The sequence below is a fragment of the Eschrichtius robustus genome, chromosome 3, assembly GCF_028021215.1.
Source record: "Eschrichtius robustus isolate mEscRob2 chromosome 3, mEscRob2.pri, whole genome shotgun sequence".
In the NCBI taxonomy this organism is placed as follows: domain Eukaryota; kingdom Metazoa; phylum Chordata; class Mammalia; order Artiodactyla; family Eschrichtiidae; genus Eschrichtius; species Eschrichtius robustus.
In genome coordinates this window covers 12,721,848-12,738,660 of record NC_090826.1, presented here as the reverse complement: position 1 = coordinate 12,738,660, position 16,813 = coordinate 12,721,848, and the positions used below count along the sequence as shown (strand labels likewise).

Genomic DNA, 16,813 nt, shown 5'->3' with positions numbered 1-16,813 from the left:
GCTCTATGTGCAACGCCGACAATAAACCTCTCTGCGCCCCAGCGTGCCACCTCTCCACGGACACCTGGTCCCCAACCACTCTGTGCAGTGTCTCCTCATTATGTGACTGTGCTCTGGGGGGCGAAGTGGATATGAAGGAGTGAAGGGACCTAACCTCCCTGAACTGAATGGTCAGCGGTTGGTAAGGGAGAGCTCATTAGGGTCTGGGCGTGGACCTCCTGCCCTTTAAGCTCATCAAGGCCTGTAGTGTGTCAATAATAATAAAAGTGTTTACAGTTAGGTCAGCTGAGACAACTCCCAATGGACTTTCACACACTTTTCACCAGATCCTCCCCAAAGCCTGGGGAGGCAGTACTGGGCAGTAGTTAAGGGCACAGATGATTGGTGGTGGAGTCACAGACCTTGGTCTGAATATTAGTTCTGACTTATTTGCTGTGTGACCTTGGGCAAGTTCAATTTCATCATTTGTAAGATAGGGACTTCATAGAGCTGATGAGAGATTTAAATGGGATAATGTACTTAACATGTACAAGTCTCATGTCCTCATCTGGTAAGTAGGAGCAGTAACAGTATCTATCTTGTAGGCTTGTGGTGGATATTAAATGATTATTTATGTGAAGTGCTCAGAACTGTGCCTGGCACACAGTGAGTGTACAATAAGAATTATTAGCAACGTGAGTATTAGTATTTGTATACATCTTCATATTAAGTGTCTGACAATTACCAATTGCTCAAATAAATGGCATGCGAAGGGGATTCCCTGTGGTCCATTAGGACTCGGGTGCTTTCACTGCCATGGCCGGGGTTCAATCGCTGGTCGGGGAACTAAGATTCCACAAGCCTCACTGCGTGGCCAAAAAAAAAAAAAAAAAGGCATGCGAAGATTGCATAACACTGGGCTATCTGAATTTTTTTTTTTTTAACATCTTTATTGGAGTATAATTGCTTTACAATGGTGTGTTAGTTTCTGCTGTATCACAAAGTGAATCATCTATATGTATACATCTATACATATATATACATATACATATATACATATATATACATATATACATATACATCTATATGTATATATTCCCCTATCCCCTCCCTCTTGCGTCTCTCTCCCACCCTCCCTATCCCACCCCTCTAGGTGGTCACAAAGCACAGAGCTGATCTCCCTGTGCTATGCGGCTGCTTCCCACTAGCTTTTTTTTTTTTTTTAATTAATTTATTTATTTATTTTTGGCTGTGTTGGGTCTTCGTTTCTGTGCGAGGGCTTTCTCTAGTTGCGGCAAGCGGGGGCCACTCTTCTTCGCGGTGCGCGGGCCTCTCACTATCGCGGCCTCTCTTGTTGCGGAGCACAGGCTCCAGACGCGCAGGATCAGTAGTTGTGGCTCACGGGCCTAGTTGCTCCGCGGCATGTGGGATCTTCCCAGACCAGGGCTCGAACCCGTGTCCCCTGCATTAGCAGGCAGATTCTCAACCACTGCGCCACCAGGGAAGCCCCCCACTAGCTATTTTACATTTGGTAGTGTATATATGTCCATGCCACTCTCTCACTTCGTCCCAGCTTACCCTTCCCCCTCCCCGTGTCCTCAAGTCCGTTCTCTACATCTGCGTCTTTATTCCTGACCTGCCCCTAGGTTTTTCAGAACCTCTTTTTTATTTTTAGATTCCATATATATGCGTTAGCATACGGTATTTATTTTTCTCTTTCTGACTTACTTCACTCTGTATGACAGACTCTAAGTCCATCTACCTCACTACAAATAACTCAATTTCGTTTCTTTTTATGGCTGAGTAATATTCCATTGTATATATGTGCCACATCTTCTTTATCCATTCGGAACATTGAATTGGTTTTTTGAGGGCTCATTCAGTGTGGACTAGAGTCCGGGAAGCCTGGTGGACGAGGCTGTTGGAGATGGGGAGGGTGGGTCATTACAGGTAGCAGGGGAGGATAGATCATTCGTGAGGAGCTGTGATGCTGGGAGGATGGCCAGGATGGTTCCAGGTGTGTCACATCCCTGGCTTTCACGATTTCCGTCTCCCAACCATAGAGATGAGTGATCCCTTTATAGATGCTGTAGCAGGCTCAGAGAGGATCAGCACACTGCAGAGTTCTCAGGATCCCTGAGGAGACCAAGGCTTGGGAGTTTCTCTGCAAAACTCCCAGGATGCTCCCCAGCCCCCAAGAAGCCCCCTGAGCACATCTCACATTTGGGAAGCTCCAGAAGAGGGGTGACCTGTCTGTCCCCTGGGAGGAAAAGCAGTGCCTCCCCCATCTTTAGGATGTCAGTCTGGGGTCCTTCAGAGCCTCTCCTGGGCATAGGACTCCCATTGTTCCAGCCCCCCTCTTGTACCTCAGACTGGCCAAACCGGTTCTGGGAAAGGGGGTTGGGGAGCAGGCACGTTGAGACAGCCGCCTGCCCGCCCGCGAGGTTCCCTCCGCCCTTGCCTCCCCTTCTCCCTGCCCCACACAATACCCAGGAGCTTGCATTGCCTGGCTCAGGGGCCATGCTGACATCGCCCCCTGAGGACGCGGCTGCAACCCCAGAGCTCCCAGGGTGTCCTGGAGCCCTGGACCGTGCTGGAGGCTGGACGGAGCTCCCTGGCTGAGGTAGGGCCCCACCTGGCTGCCAGCAACCCCATCCTCCTCCCGCCAGTCTTCCCAAGTGAGTCCTTTGTGCAGCCTGCCTGGCCTCTGATCCTGGCTCCCACACACTTATGGCCTCTTGGGGCTCCACAGCCCGCTTGGCCTGGATTCCCTTTCCAGTCATGACCTCCCACTTGGCCTTGTCCCTTAAGGAGAAGAGGGGCCCTGGCAGGGCCCTACTCCTCGGGCAGCAGGGCAGGGGGCACCAGGGAGGGGGAAGGGAAAAGCTGGGCACAGGAGGTCAGAGGTGCTTTCTCCGGACCATAGTAGTGTCCAGGGGCCTTCCCTGCCAGCCTTGCCAAGTGGGCCCATTGTCCATGTGATTAGCAGTGCCCACTGGATGGGACCCTTTCTGGCCCTGCCCATCCTTCTCAGCCTGCAGAGATACTCATGATGACCAAAGTTTCCTAGATGGGGTGGCTGAGAGGGGCCCCTGGGGGCTACTCTACAGATGGGCACACTCAGGCCCAGGCACAGGCTATGATTTGCCTAAGGCCAGTGTCAACGCAGGGCCTTGAATGTTGGCAGGGGTTTTCCCCTGTGGGTTCCAGAATGACCCTTGCTTAGTGGGCACTAGAGTATCCTGTGACAATGTCTTGGGCAGGTAATGTCCCTCTGTTACCTGGGGCCAGTCTCTTCCTGAGGTGTTTTTTTTTTTTCTTTTTTTTCTAGCAGAGATAAGCTATAAACACTGTGAATATAGTTCTGCCCCTCCTTGGTCCCCAGCATTGAGGCTGAGTGGACCACATCCATGGAAGGCCACAGGGCTGGCATCCTGGCTAGATGGGTCATTCTCATTGTCCCTTGGCCCGGACGGAGGTGGAGGCTGACCCACTCCTGACTTCCTCCCTAGGGACCTGCCTCCAGCCTTGTGTCCCCTGAGGAAGCCTTACACGCCCCCTCCATTTACCCAGCCTTCTCCTCGGAGGCTTTAATAGGGGGTGCTCCTTGGAATTCCCTGGTGGTCCAGTGGTTAGGACTCTGCGCTTCCATGGCAGAGGGCACAGGTTCGATCCCTGGTCAGGGAACTAAGATCTCGCATGTCGCGTAGCATGGCCAAAAAAAAAAAAATTTTTTTTTTAAATTGAGGGTGCTCCTGCCCCAAGGGTTCCACGTTTTGTTCATTTATCCCTGCAACTGACAAGGGCAGGGGGTTCCTCCCTGCCCTCTAGGGGCTTCCAGAACCCAAGTGGAGAGAATCTCCCAGATTACAAAGGAGCAGAGGCATGTGTGTATTCTTGCACATGTGTACCCACAAAAGCAAGTGGGACTTCTGTGTTAAGGACTTCTGATTCCAGCAGAGAAAGAGACCTGTCTGGTGGGCCGTGGTCCCCTGTGTCTCCTGCCACATGCTCCTACAAAATAGGGTGTGTCTCACCCTCACTGCCTCAGTTTCCCTAACTCTGTGATGGCCAAAGCCATCCCTCTGACTGGAGAAAGACTAATAACACTCAGAAGAATGACTATCAACTGCAAAGCTCCCACTATGTGATAGGTGCTTGATATGCATTATTCTTTTTTTTTTTGCTGCGCCGTGAGGCATGCAGGATCTTAGTTCCCCGACCAGGGATTGAACCTGTGGCCCCTGCATTGGGAGCAAGGAGTCTTAACCACTGGACTGCCAGGGAAGTCCCCCTGCATTATTCTTAATTCTCCTATTAGCGTTTTGAAGCATGACTGTCCCATTTACCAGATAAGGAGAGACTTGCTCCCTGTGGGGAGGGTCTGGAGGAGTAACTGTTCCTCAGGAGCGGCCACCCTACCTGCACTCCAGGCAGGGGATGAGAAAGCAGGGGGAAGCAGGTTGAGGGACTGCGGAGAGTGGGAGCCAGTCACAGATCCAGCTGTCCTCCACTGGGTCCTCCCCTCTTTCCCTCGCTCCCAGGGTCACTGACACTGTCACTGTTTCTCTCATGCCGAGGCTTTCTCCCTATCTCTGTGGACTGGGTCCTTGGGTATTTCAGCCAGAACAGTTCACTCTTACTTCCTCCAGGATGCCTTCCTGGAATGCCCGGGTTGAGCGGAGCCCAGCACCCTAATCTGACGGTTTCTCTGGGTTGGCTCTTGCCAACCTGGATTGTAACTGTTTTCATTTTTGGCTTCCCCATGAGACTGGCAATCCTGCGGGGCATGAAACATTTTGCCCATCTGTCTCCCCGAGTTTTTCCGGGCTTCACATCTGTCTCTGAATATCTGGTCTGTCTGAAATTTTCAGTGTCTCTGTCTCTGTGTCTCCATCTCTGGGTCCCTGAATGTCTCAGCGTCTGTGGTTTTCTGGTTTTGAGTGCTTTGGGGTCTTGGTTTCTGGGTTGCTGTCTAAAGGGTCTCAGTTTTCCAGGTCTCAGTCCCTCGGTCTCTCAGTCTCTGTCTCCTGAGTCTCCTGGCCCTGCGAGGCTGGGCACTGCCCCTTTGGCCTGAAGGGGCCTCTGGGGGGGTCCTCGCTGCCCAGCCTGCCCACAGCGAGGCCAGGCTAGGGTAGGCCCCCGCCCAGCCCGCTGCCTGTTCCCTCCCTCCCTCCCCGCTTGCCTTACCACAGGGTTTGATGAATCAAACTCTTTGTCTGGGTGGGATCTCCCCCAGCCAGCTGGGCAGAGAGAGGGCTTCCCCTGCCGGAGCAGCCGAACAACATCAGCAGTGGGCCTTGGCTGGAGAGGTGAGGGGCTGCAGGAGGGCAGCCAGCAAAGGGCCACGGGGCAAGGGCTGGGGGGCTCAGACCCCTTGATCAGAAGACCTGTCCTGAGGCTCCGGCAGCCTCCCTCGGGACGACGTCCTGCCCAGAGAGGACCCATTCAGCCTGGCCCGATCCTGGGGCTGGGAGCTGGGGTAGGGAAGAGCCCCTCCCTCACCCCAAGCTGAGGGGCTGGGGCACTTCCCTGCCCGTCTCTTGGGAGGGCCCAGTCTGATCTGTGTGGTGGGCCGCCTGCCAGTGTGTGACCCTCCCAGCCAGCTTGGCATGGGTGTGGGCACCACTCAGCGCTAAAGGCTACAATCTGGACACGGGAGGGGAGGTTGGGTAACACCAAAGCAAGGATTTCTGGGCCTGTGTGTTTGTATCTGCATCATGGTGTGTGACTGTGAATGGAACAGGACTGTGAGAAAACCTGAGTGGATATGCAAATATCTGATGGGTCATCATGTGTTTGTGAAAGTCTGAGTGAATATATGTACTTGTATAAAAAAGTGTGTGTGAATGTGTGAGCCTGCGAATTAGAAATGTCTGAGTATATCTGTGAAAGTATGTATGTCAATGTGTACACTTGGAAGAAAATGTGTGTGGATATGCATGGAGCAGACATGGGTTTGTGTGACAATGTGTGCCTGTATGTCTGATTGCATGTCAGTGAGAGTTAGGAAATGTGCAAGGTGCTTAAAAGCGCAGACTCAGAAGCTAGACTGCCTGGGTTTGAATCCTGGCTCCATTATTTACCAAATAACAACTTCTGTGCCTCACTTTCGTCACCTATAAAAAGGGGCTAATAATAGCATCAACTCGGGGTTGTTGTGAGGATTAAATGAAATAAGATGTGTAAAGTACTTGGCCTGTCATTCAGTAAGTGCCAAGTAAGCATTAGCTATTTCTGTATAATAAGGTGTGTGTGTGCTTGTACAGATGCGTGTACACAAGGCTTTGTCCCGGTCTCCAGGACATGGTGCTTACTGGCCAGCCCTGCTGTCCTGTGTCTCGCTCTGGTGCCTTCTCCCCTGCAGGCCCAGGTGGGTGGCAGAGCAAAGGAGGAATGGACTGTGGGCCACCTCCCACCCTCCAGTCCCATCTGGCTGGGCCACCTGGCACTGCCCACCGCCCAGTAGCTGTGTGCCAGCAGGAGAGTCTGTCCTTTGTGGAGTTGCCCACCCTGCAGCCCCCAAGCCCTGTGTGTCTGGATCTCTTCCCCGTCGCTCCAGAGGAGCTGCAGGCACCTGGCAGCCGCTGGTCTCTGGGGACCCCTGCTCCTCTCCAAGGGCTGCTATGGCCACCATCCCCAGGAGGCCCAGACACCGAGATCTCTACCAGTGGGGGAATGCGGCCCAGCAGGGCTGGCAGCTGGCCACACTGTCCTAGTGCCCAGTCCCCAGCTCTGGAGGGACCCTGGAGTCCCCAGCACCTACAGCCACAGCGCCGGGCCAGCCACGGCTCGGAGAAGAAGTCAGCCTGTGAGTCACTCAGGGTGAGGGGGGTGGTGGCCTGGTGGGGAGGACGGGGAAGAGGTTGGGTGGCTCTTTTAGGACCCGTAAGCCCCCAAATTCCCCAAATAGGTGGGACAAGTGATAGATTTTAGTGATAAGGGAACTGGGGCTCAGGGGAGGCAAGTGACTTGTCTGAGGTTACACAGTGAGTGGCTGGCCTGGGCTCCCCGGTCCTTTGCCCACCCTTTGCCGACTGCAGTCAGGCACTTTGCTTTCTCTCTGCCCCTCTTGTTGATCCCATTACTCTGGGGAAAGATCCTGGCAAAAACATTGGCCTTTCTCATAGGCACGTCCCCCTGATACTCATGGCCACAGAGCAGTGGCAGGGAGGAGAGGAGAGACCCCAGTGGATGCCAGCCTATGCTCTCTCACCCCACCCCCCCTGCAGGGCGCAAGATGCGGGTGTACCAGCAAGAAGAGGCCCTTGGCAGCCCTGAGGCCCATGCTGTCTTCCTGGAGCCAAGCCAGGCGACAGAACAGGCCCCGAGCACAGGGGAGCCTAGGCCGCTGGAGCTGCCTGGGCCCACCCGAGTGGGCCTCGAGGGGCCTGAGCGGAGGCGCTTCTCAGCCTCTGAGCTGATGACCCGGTTGCACTCTTCCCTGCGCCTGGGACGGAATTCAGCAGCCAGGGCACTGACCCCAGGGTCAGGCCCTGGAGCTGCCCGGGAAGGTACAGCCTCCTCCCGTGGGCCCTAAGAACAGCCCAAGAGCCAGACGCGGGGTGGGGCACAGCTCATGCTCACTGGATACCTGAGACTGGGGCCTGGTCAGCTGGAGTGTGGTGGTGCCCCGGTGCCCAGCGCCACTCTTGGGGCCACCCTCCCTCAGCTCTTGCCCCCTCCAGGGAAAGCGTCTGGAAGAGAGTCGCGCAGTGTAGAGATGCGGGTGGACGCCATGGCGATGCCGGCTCTTGTTGACCTGAGCGGGGGCCATGGCAGCTGGCCCGAGCCCAGGTACCACTTCCCACCGCGGCCTTGGGTCCGAGGCGGGGTACAGGTGAAGAAGGGCCCTGACACTCCCTTTCCTAGGCTAGATGCGCAGGAAGAGCCGGCTCCGGGTTCCAGGAGCGCCAGCGAGCGTCGCCGGTCACGGTTCCTCCTTAACTGTACGTGGGAGAGGGTCACCGAGGAAGGGTCTGGGGGCTTTGGTGTACTGGGAAACTGGGGTTTGGAGAGTTGAGAGGTAGGGCTCTTGTGAGAGGGAGAGAATTGAACTCTCAGTATCCAGCACAGGGGCTAGCACGGAGTTGGTGCTCAAGTAGTGTCTGCGGAATGAGTGAGTGAATTAATGAATTCACTGAGTCCCGCTATCCGAACCATCGGAAAGGCTGGTTAAGTGAGGCGGGCCCTCGGGGGAGCCTGGGAAGAGCCGGGCAGGGCTGGCGGGCGCCCCACGGCCCTCCCCCGCCCCTCTCCCCGCCCAGCGGTCCTCTACCAGGAATATAGCGACGTGGCCAGCGCCCGCGAACTGCGGCGGCAGCAGCGCGAGGAGGAGGGCCCGGGGGACGAGGCCGAGGGCGCGGAGGAGGGGCCCGGGCCGCCGCGCGCCAACCTCTCCCCGAGCAGCTCCTTCCGGGCGCAGCGCTCGGCGCGAGGCTCCACCTTCTCGCTGTGGCAAGACATCCCCGACGTGCGCGGCAGCGGCGTCCTGGCTACGCTGAGCCTGCGCGACTGTAAACTGCAGGAGGTGGGCGCCGGGACCCGGCGGGCGGGGCCGGCGGGACTGCCAGCCGTGGGAGGCGGTCCTGGGGCCCAAAGAGGCCGGGGAAACATAAGGGGCGGGGTCAGGAGTAGGTGGTCCGCGGACTCTGCGGCGACCCGGGCCGCAGGGGTACCCGGCCAGCGGGACTATAAACTGCAGTAGGTGGGCATGGGATCCAGCGGGGAAAGAGGGGCCACAAAAGAGGGGCTGTCAATGGAGAAGATGAGTCTAGAACACAACAAGGTGAGGCTGAATGCAAGCGAGGACGCAGGACCCCTGGAGCCAAAGGCGAGTGTGGAAGCTCGATGGAGGGGCGGTGTCAACGGGGCGAGGCCTAGGATAGGGCAGGGCCAGAGGAAGGGCGGAATCAGGCTGGGCCTTATGACAGAGATCACTGAAAGCGGGGACTGGGAGCGGGGAGCCATGCAGAGAGCAAAACGCAAGGTGCGCGCAGGACCAGGCGAGAAGAAGAGCAGGGGCGGGGTCGGCGGGAGGGCGGAGCTAATGGGAGGGCGCACCAGGGAGGGGCAGGGCCACCAGAAGACTAGGGCCCGGCTGGATGGGCGGAGCTAGGGGCACAAACCAGGGCTGCAGTAGGGTTTGGACAATCGCACGAAGCAGGAGGCGTATCTCCGAACCCCATCTGGCGCCAGATCCGGGGTGAGGCTAGAGAAGGGGAGGAGACAGGGGAGTGCAGCTACGTCCAAGGAGGTGGTGTCCAGGGCTTGGGGTGTGCGTGGTGGGCGAAGCGAGAGCATTCAGCGTGGGCTGGTTCCGCCTTTTCAACCGTGCGTCCGCCCTCACTCAGGCCAAATTTGAGCTGATTACGTCCGAGGCCTCATACATCCACAGCCTGTCGGTGGCCGTGGGCCACTTCTTAGGCTCGGCCGAGCTGAGTGAGTGTCTGGGGGTGCAGGACAAGCAGTGGCTGTTCTCCAAACTGCCCGAGGTCAAGAGCACCAGCGAGAGGTGAGGGAGTGGTGGTCTGGCCTCGCCGGGAGTCAGGGACCGAGCCTGGGCTCCCATATCTGGGGTCTCATCCTGGTGCTGGCCCTGACCCCTCTCTGACCTTTCAGGTTCCTACAGGACCTGGAGCAGCGGTTGGAGGCCGATGTCCTGCGCTTCAGCGTGTGCGATGTTGTGTTGCATCACTGTCCGGCCTTCCGCCGCGTCTACCTGCCCTATGTCACCAACCAGGCCTATCAGGAGCGCACCTACCAGCGCCTGCTGTAGGGCTGGGGGCTCTGAAAGGGGAGGTGGGGGAGGATAGGGGAGTCTCAGGCAGCAGTAGGTTCAGAGGACTGGGTGAGGAAGGGTGACCTGGGAGGGGAGGGGTACCTGAAAAGGGCTCTGTGGCCAGGAGAAGACTAGACCTGAGAAGGCACCTCAAGGACAAATGGGGTGGCTGGAGTCGTGGATCCAGGAGTTCAGGGTCACCTGTGATCGCAGACCCTCCCCTCTCCCCATTTTCCAGCCTGGAGAACCCCAAGTTCCCCAGCATCCTGGCTCGCCTGGAGGAGTCTCCCGTGTGCCAGCGTCTGCCCCTCACCTCCTTCCTCATCCTGCCGTTTCAGAGGATCACCCGCCTCAAGATGCTGGTGGAGGTACCTAGAGGGCACCGGGCTGTGGGGAGGGCTGGGTGGGGGAGATGCTGCTGTGCCCTCCACAGCCCCTTCCCGGCACCCACGGCTGGGCAGGGTCACTGGGAGAGGTCACAGCCTGCCTCATGGAGCTGACTCCACCCTCCAGAACATCCTGAAGCGGACAGCACAGGGTTCAGAAGACGAAGACATGGCCACCAAGGCCTTCAATGCACTCAAGGAGGTGAGCTCGGCAGGGCAGGGGATGTCTGGCTTCCAGGGGCCTCCCCGGAATCCCTGTGTGCCTCTAAAGGAGCCCCAGCCTTCAGAGTCTCTGGTCCCCAGGTGGCAGCCTGAGGCTGGGCTCTGGGAGCCGGGGTAGGGGGCGCTGCAGGTGACCCACCTCTGGTCTCCCCAGCTGGTGCAAGAGTGCAATGCCAGTGTGCAGTCCATGAAGAGGACAGAGGAGCTCATCCACCTGAGCAAGAAGATCCACTTTGAGGGCAAGGTGCATGACCTCAGCTGATAGGATGGGGCACGCGAAGGGGCAGCCCTGTCTCCTCCTTCCCTGGGGGCTGCAAGCCAGTTCATCACTGTCCAGCCCTCCCATCCCCTGCCCTGTGCTCTCTGCCCTGCTGCCCCCGGCCTGACCTGTGCTCCCCCTTGCCTCCTCTATCCTCCCAGATCTTCCCGCTGATCTCTCAGGCCCGCTGGCTGGTTCGGCACGGGGAGCTGGTGGAGCTGGCACCACTGCCCGCAGCACCCCCTGCCAAGCTGAAGCTGTCCAGCAAGGCGGTCTACCTGCACCTCTTCAATGACTGCCTGCTGCTCTCCCGGAGGAAGGAGTGAGTCGGGGCGGGGGTGGGTGTAGATGAGAGTGGAGCTCTCTTCTTCCCCACCAATGGGCTCACAATCAGTCCATCTGACAGGCTGTGCTGCCAGGGCACCCTGAGCCTTGGAGGTTCCCCTAGGAAAGGCAGAGCTAGGGCAAGTCCATCTTCTGGACCTGAGAATCAAGGGCTGAACTGTGTGCCAAGAACTTTGAAGCTGCTCTGAGCTTAAGCTAATTGGAGCAGAGATTAAAAGCACAACCCTAGAGTCCCAATCTCCCCTAAGTCATAATGATAATAATCAACATTTACTGACAGTGTATTCTGTTCCAGGCATGCTATGTGGATTGTTCCCTTTAATCCTCTAATCATCTTCCTGAGAAGTAGTCTCCCTTGTTTTTCTCAAGATCATGGAGCTAGTAAGTGCAGGAGCCAGGAGGAGGCCAGGTCTGTCTGATGCCAGATCCCAGGCTCTTAACTATTGTACTATCCTGTCTTCCATATGTAAGATAGAAGGGAGATTCAATGTGATAATAATATGTGAAGAGTTTAGCAGAGTGCCTGGTACACAATGAACATTCACTCAGTATTAGCCTTGATTATTATAAGTTTGGGATGAGGGAGAGACTTCTGGAATGAAGTAAGCCTTAAGGCTGGATGGGACATCTTATGCCATGAAAAGGATGGACATCTTATGCCATGAAAAGAGTTCATTGCTGATTTACTTATTCACTCAATGAAGCGTCACTGAATCCCTGTTCTGTACTGGGCCCTCCAAAGTGTGTAGGAGTTCTCAGACCAGTGAAAATACATCCTGATAACCACCTGTTCAGGGTTTTGATGGAAGGGAGTAGTATACTGTAGTATCCCCTGGTGTGGGGTGAGAATCAGTAAAGTTTCACAGAGGAAGGAACATCTGAGTTGGATTTTGAAGGATAAGTAGGAGTTTTTCAGGTAGAGGAATTTGGGGGGATATAGCCAAGTCACAGAAGGGTATAAGAGCAGAGTATGTTTAGAGACAATGAAGCCTAGTATGGCTGGATTTGTAGAGGGGAAGGGCAGGAGAAGGAAGTTGGGATGTTGAAAGTCATGGCAGAGAGGCTAGACTTTCTGAAGGCAGTAGGGAACATGGGGAGTTAAGCAGAGGAGTGATATTTACTCCTGGCCAATTTGGAGAATGGGCTGGAAGGGCAGAGACCAGAAGCTCTTGTAACTGCCCAAATGAGAGTAGATGCTCCAGAAGTGGTAATGAGCTTGGGGATAACTGGATTCTGGGGACAATATGGAGATAGACAGATAGAACACAGCTGCCGGTTGGGTGTCGGGAGAGAGGGAGGAAAGAGGTGAGAATGAGGACTGAGTCTCCTTTTGGGCAACTTGGTGGCATCTTTCACTGGAATGGGGAACAGTGAAGGGACCTGGTTTGGGGTAGGAGATACTGGTTTTGTTTAGGTGGGTTGAGATGAAGGAATTTATGGACCATCCTTGACCCACCCACCCACCCATCCTTCCCACAAGGGTTTATCAGACCCAAACAGTGGGCCTGGCAGTGTTGGGCGCTGGGATACAGCGGCAAATGAAACAAAGTTCAGCTTCTCTACCGGTTAGAGAGTCAGACACGAAACAGTCCATAGATCTCATCAGGGGAGCTGCCCAGTTGGTTCTTTGGAACAGAGCCTCCAGGAAGAGGTTCAGAGAGAAGTGGAAAGTGTGCCTGGCGGCCGGGGGACTGGTCTCCATCACCTTCCACCTCTGTCAGTGAGCCAGCACGAATGGAGCCCCCGTTCCTTTTAGGGACTTTGCTGGCTCCCAGGGAAGCGGTGCCCTGTGCAGCCAAGTTTCCTTGAGGAGGGTCCTAGAGGGACAGGTGACCCCCTTCTCCTCTCTTCCAATCAGAACTTGCCTCGTCCTGAGGGTGGGGGCCAGGCTGACCTCGCCTCCTCTGGTCCTGCAGGCTGGGGAAGTTCGCCGTCTTTGTCCACGCCAAGATGGCTGAGCTGCAGGTGAAGGACCTGAGCCTGAAGCTCCAGGGCATCCCTGGCCATGTGTTCCTCCTTCAACTCCTCCATGGGCAGCACACGAAGCACCAGTTCCTACTGAGGGCCCGGACAGAGTGAGTGGGCTTGGGTATGGGGAGAGGACCCCCTGGCAGGCACAAGGCCTTTATCTCTGGCTTCAGGATGGTGGCATAAGGCTGGACATGGGCAGAGCTGGCATCCAGGGTGTCCTGCACCTGTTCTGTTCTTACGCTCAGAGCTGGGTGGGGCACCGGCTTGGGAACAGGGCCGTGGGTGGGCTCTGGGGTAGAGAAGACCTGATCCTGGGTCCCAGGTCTGGACATCGTACCCAGTTCTCCCAGCTCCGGTTTCACCACCCTGGCCCTGGGAGACTGCATTTTGCATGTTGTGACAACTCAGCCCCCCTCTCCCTAGAAGTGAGAAGCAGCGGTGGATCTCAGCCATGTGCCCCTCTAGCCCCCAGGAGGACAAGGAGGTCATCAGCGAGGGGGAAGGTAACAGCCTGCCCCCTACCCCCACTAGAGCCACATTCCCTGGGCTGGGTACCTCATTGCTCTCCCCTTTCCTCCAATCCTGGGTGTCCTGTTGCCAGTGGGGCTAGTGCGAAGAGAGATCAACTGGCCTGGGGCAGGCAGGGGCAGCTCTGTGAAAGCTTGAAGGATGGGTAGGCTTGACATAGGACAGACCAACCTCCACGTGCACAGGTAGCACCCTGGAGATGACATAGCCTTTTACATCCTCCCATTTCGTCCCCATTTTACAAGTTAGAAAACAGATTCAGAAAGGTAAAGTGACTTGTCCAAGTTCAGCTATTAAGTGGCAGAGCTGAGACTGGAACCCAGGTCTGTCTCTAGCTTTGCATCAGTTGCAAAGAGGACGGAAACCAGAGTGGCTGGGGCACGGGGGTGGGGGTGGTAGGATGAGGGACCTGCTCTGTTGATCCAGAGGCTTCTCTGGGTATGAAATGAGGCTGGTAAGCTAGGGTGCAGCCCAATCAGAGAGCATCTTGGTATAGTGGGTACCAGGTAGCTTTGGAAGGTTTCTGAGAGAGGGTGTTGAGGCTAAGCTAATGAAGGGGAAGGTAGAGAACTCATTTCCACCCAGTACCTTCCATGTGCCAGGGAGCTAGGGCTTTGTATATGCCTTTATTTTATTTAATCCTCATGACGATCCTATTAGGTAGATTCATTTTTCCTATGTGAGAAAACTGAGGCCCAGTAATGTTAGGTAACCTGCAAGGTCATACAGCCAATAAGCTGGTCTGGCCCCAAGGCCTGTGGTTTTCCCGATACTCCCAGCCCACCTAGTGTGGTAGAAGGGGCTGAGGGCCTGGACTGGAGCTGATTCTCTGACTTGAGCTAGAGGTCCTGTTTGGGTTGGAAGGTAAACTTCCCACTCCAAAAAGGTGGTCAGGGAAGGCCCCTGAAGGATGGGGAGGGGCAGCCATGAAAAGATCTGGGGAAAATCATTCCTGGAAGGGGGAACAGCCAGTGCAAAGGCCCTGAGGCAGGAGGGAGCCTAGAGTGTTTGAGGGACAGCAGGGTGACAAGTATGGCTGAGCTTCATGAGCGAAGGAGAGAGGGGAAGATGAGGGAGGTGAGGAGGTTAGCAAGGGGGGCAACACCAGACTGTGTAGAGCTTTGTAGGCTGTGGGGAGGACTTTGGATTTTATTCCAAGAGGAGCGGGAAGCCCTGGAGGATTATAAATGGGGGAGTGATGTGGCTTGAATCTCAGTTGAGAAGGAGAGACTGGAGAGGGCACCAGAGTAGCATGAGGGGGCATACAAAGGGACCATTACTGTTTTGTGGGGGCTTTCTGGGGGCAGTTAGACCAGGAAGTCAGGAACAAAGTATGGAATTGAGCTGGGGAGATAAGAGCCCAGGCACAGAAGCAGTATTGAAGCCGGGAGAGACTGGATTCACCTAGAACTTGTGTTTAGGGTCAGAGAAAAGAGTGGCCAGGGTGGACAGAGGAAAAGCAGCAGCAGAGGCTACCCTCCCACCCCTTATTTGCTCCTGCTGCCTCTCCCTGCCTCCCCCTGCCCCATCCTACCCTGGGGACTCCCTCACTCTCCCTTGGGCTCTCAGACCGCCCCCAGGTTCAGTGTGTGAGGACATACAAGGCACTGCAGCCAGACGAGCTGACCTTGGAGAAGACTGACATCCTGGCAGTGAGGACCCAGACCAGTGATGGTGAGAAGGGCCTCCTGGGAAGGTTGCCCTGATGGGGCTTCGGTGGGCAGGAAGTAGCTAGATAGCTAAGACTGCACAGGATAAAGGTTATGCAAGTGTTGATCAACCACAGCATGCAAGAATCAAGTTAGACAAGAGGAGGAACTTCCTGCTTGCAAAGACTAGGATTGAGAAGAGTAACTGGTGAGGGAGAGTGGGAAATCCCTTCTCAGAGGATGTCAGGAAAAACAGGTCAGAAGTTCATCTACAAGTCTGCTAGAGGCATGCTCCTTCCTGGATCTGGGGGATGCTGAGATCATGTAACCTCGGCCCCAGGGCTGCAGACGAGGCTTGTATCAGGGCCTAGGTGTTTCCTCGCAGACCTAGCCCAGGTGTTCCTTTGATGCCACTGATGCAACTCCTGGCCTATGTGCCCTTAGGCTGGCTGGAGGGAGTCCGCCTGGCAGATGGTGAGAAAGGGTGGGTGCCCCAGGCCTACGTGGAAGAGATCAGCAGCCTCAGTGCCCGCCTCCGAAACCTCCGGGAAAATAAGCGGATCACAAGTGCCACCAGCAAACTGGGGGAGCCCCCCGTGTGATGGGCAGCCATGGCCTGGGACACCTGCTCCACGCCCGGCTCCTGGACAGGTCTGAAGGGGGCCTGCAGTGTCTCCATGCCCCAAGCTGCTGTCGCTGGGACTTCTGTTCCGAGGCCTGGCATTGAGAGTACAGGCTGGACACAGGAGGGGGTCTCCCCTGTCCTCATGTTCCTCAGTGTCCACAATTCAGGGACGAGGGTAGTTTCTTCCTCTGGCTTGGGGGCCACAACTTGTGACCTCTGATATCTGGCAAGGACTGGGGCCCTCTCCCTTTCCTGCCCTTGACACTGCCTGACTCTTGGTCCCTCTGGCAGGGACCTGGCTGGCAATGGCTCTGGTGCTGATGGGTGCTGGGACCTGTACATGTATATGTATCTGGAGTCTTCTGGCCTGAGCCTGTGTGGGCCCTGGTTGCTGTGACCTGTCTGTAAATAAAGTCCCATAATGCCTTTGCTTGGAGTCTGTGAGCCTTTTGGTGCTGCCTCCACCCCAGCCCTATTTCCCCAGCTAAAGATCAGGAGGGTCTCTGGCTACCTCCCACTGGGGATTGGCCCTTCTGTAGAGTTCACCTCTTAACCAGAGGAGGGTGAGAGAAGGGCTGTATATCAGTTAGACTGCTTTTGGCCACAATTAACAAAATATCAGATTCAAATAGTCTTAAATATTAAAGAGAATATATTAGTTCTTGGATTTTTTTCTTACAGCTTCTTTAACAAATTATCACAAACTAGATGACTTAAAACAACAGAAATTTATTCTATCGCAATTCTGACCAGAAGTCTGAAATCAGTATCATTGAGCCAAAATCCAGGTGTTGGCGGGGCTGTGCTCTGTCTTGTAGAGGAGATGTGCTCTAGGGGAGAATTGTTCCTGGCCTCTTCCAGCTTCTGGTGGCTGCCAGCATTCTGTGGCTTGTGGCCGCATCACTCTAATCTCTGCCTCCGTGGTCACATTGCCTTCTTTGTGTGTCTGTCTAATCTCCCTCTGCCTCCCGCCTATAAGAATACATGTGGTTGGGGCTTCCCTGGTGGCGCAGTGGTTAAGAATCCGCCTGCCAATTCAGGGGACATGGGTTCGAGCCCTGGTCCGGG

The 16,813-nt window shown here is 55.7% G+C and overlaps 1 protein-coding gene across 1 annotated transcript; it reads left to right on the top strand.

Moving 5' to 3' along the window:
• Nucleotides 1–6,360: 6,360 nt before the first annotated feature.
• ARHGEF19 (Rho guanine nucleotide exchange factor 19) lies at nt 6,361–16,175 on the top strand. The gene is made up of 15 exons (XM_068538983.1): nt 6,361–6,790; nt 7,212–7,493; nt 7,668–7,776; nt 7,852–7,928; nt 8,247–8,509; nt 9,333–9,493; nt 9,601–9,753; nt 9,999–10,128; nt 10,274–10,348; nt 10,523–10,612; nt 10,789–10,949; nt 12,889–13,047; nt 13,367–13,446; nt 15,041–15,145; nt 15,565–16,175. The coding sequence occupies exons 1-15, from the start codon at nt 6,376–6,378 to the stop codon at nt 15,720–15,722; spliced, it is 2,418 nt and encodes an 805-aa protein (XP_068395084.1). The 5' UTR covers nt 6,361–6,375; the 3' UTR covers nt 15,723–16,175.
• The last annotated feature ends 638 nt before the right edge of the window (nt 16,176–16,813 follow it).

Coding starts and splice junctions, on each gene's coding strand:
- ARHGEF19 (XM_068538983.1), top strand. CDS start 6,376: ATGGACTGTGGGCCACCTCCCACCCTCCAGTCCCATCTGGCTGGGCCA. Junction 9,754..9,998: donor CGCACCTACCAGCGCCTGCT/GTAGGGCTGGGG, acceptor CCCATTTTCCAG/CCTGGAGAACCCCAAGTTCC. Junction 10,613..10,788: donor AGATCCACTTTGAGGGCAAG/GTGCATGACCTC, acceptor CTATCCTCCCAG/ATCTTCCCGCTGATCTCTCA.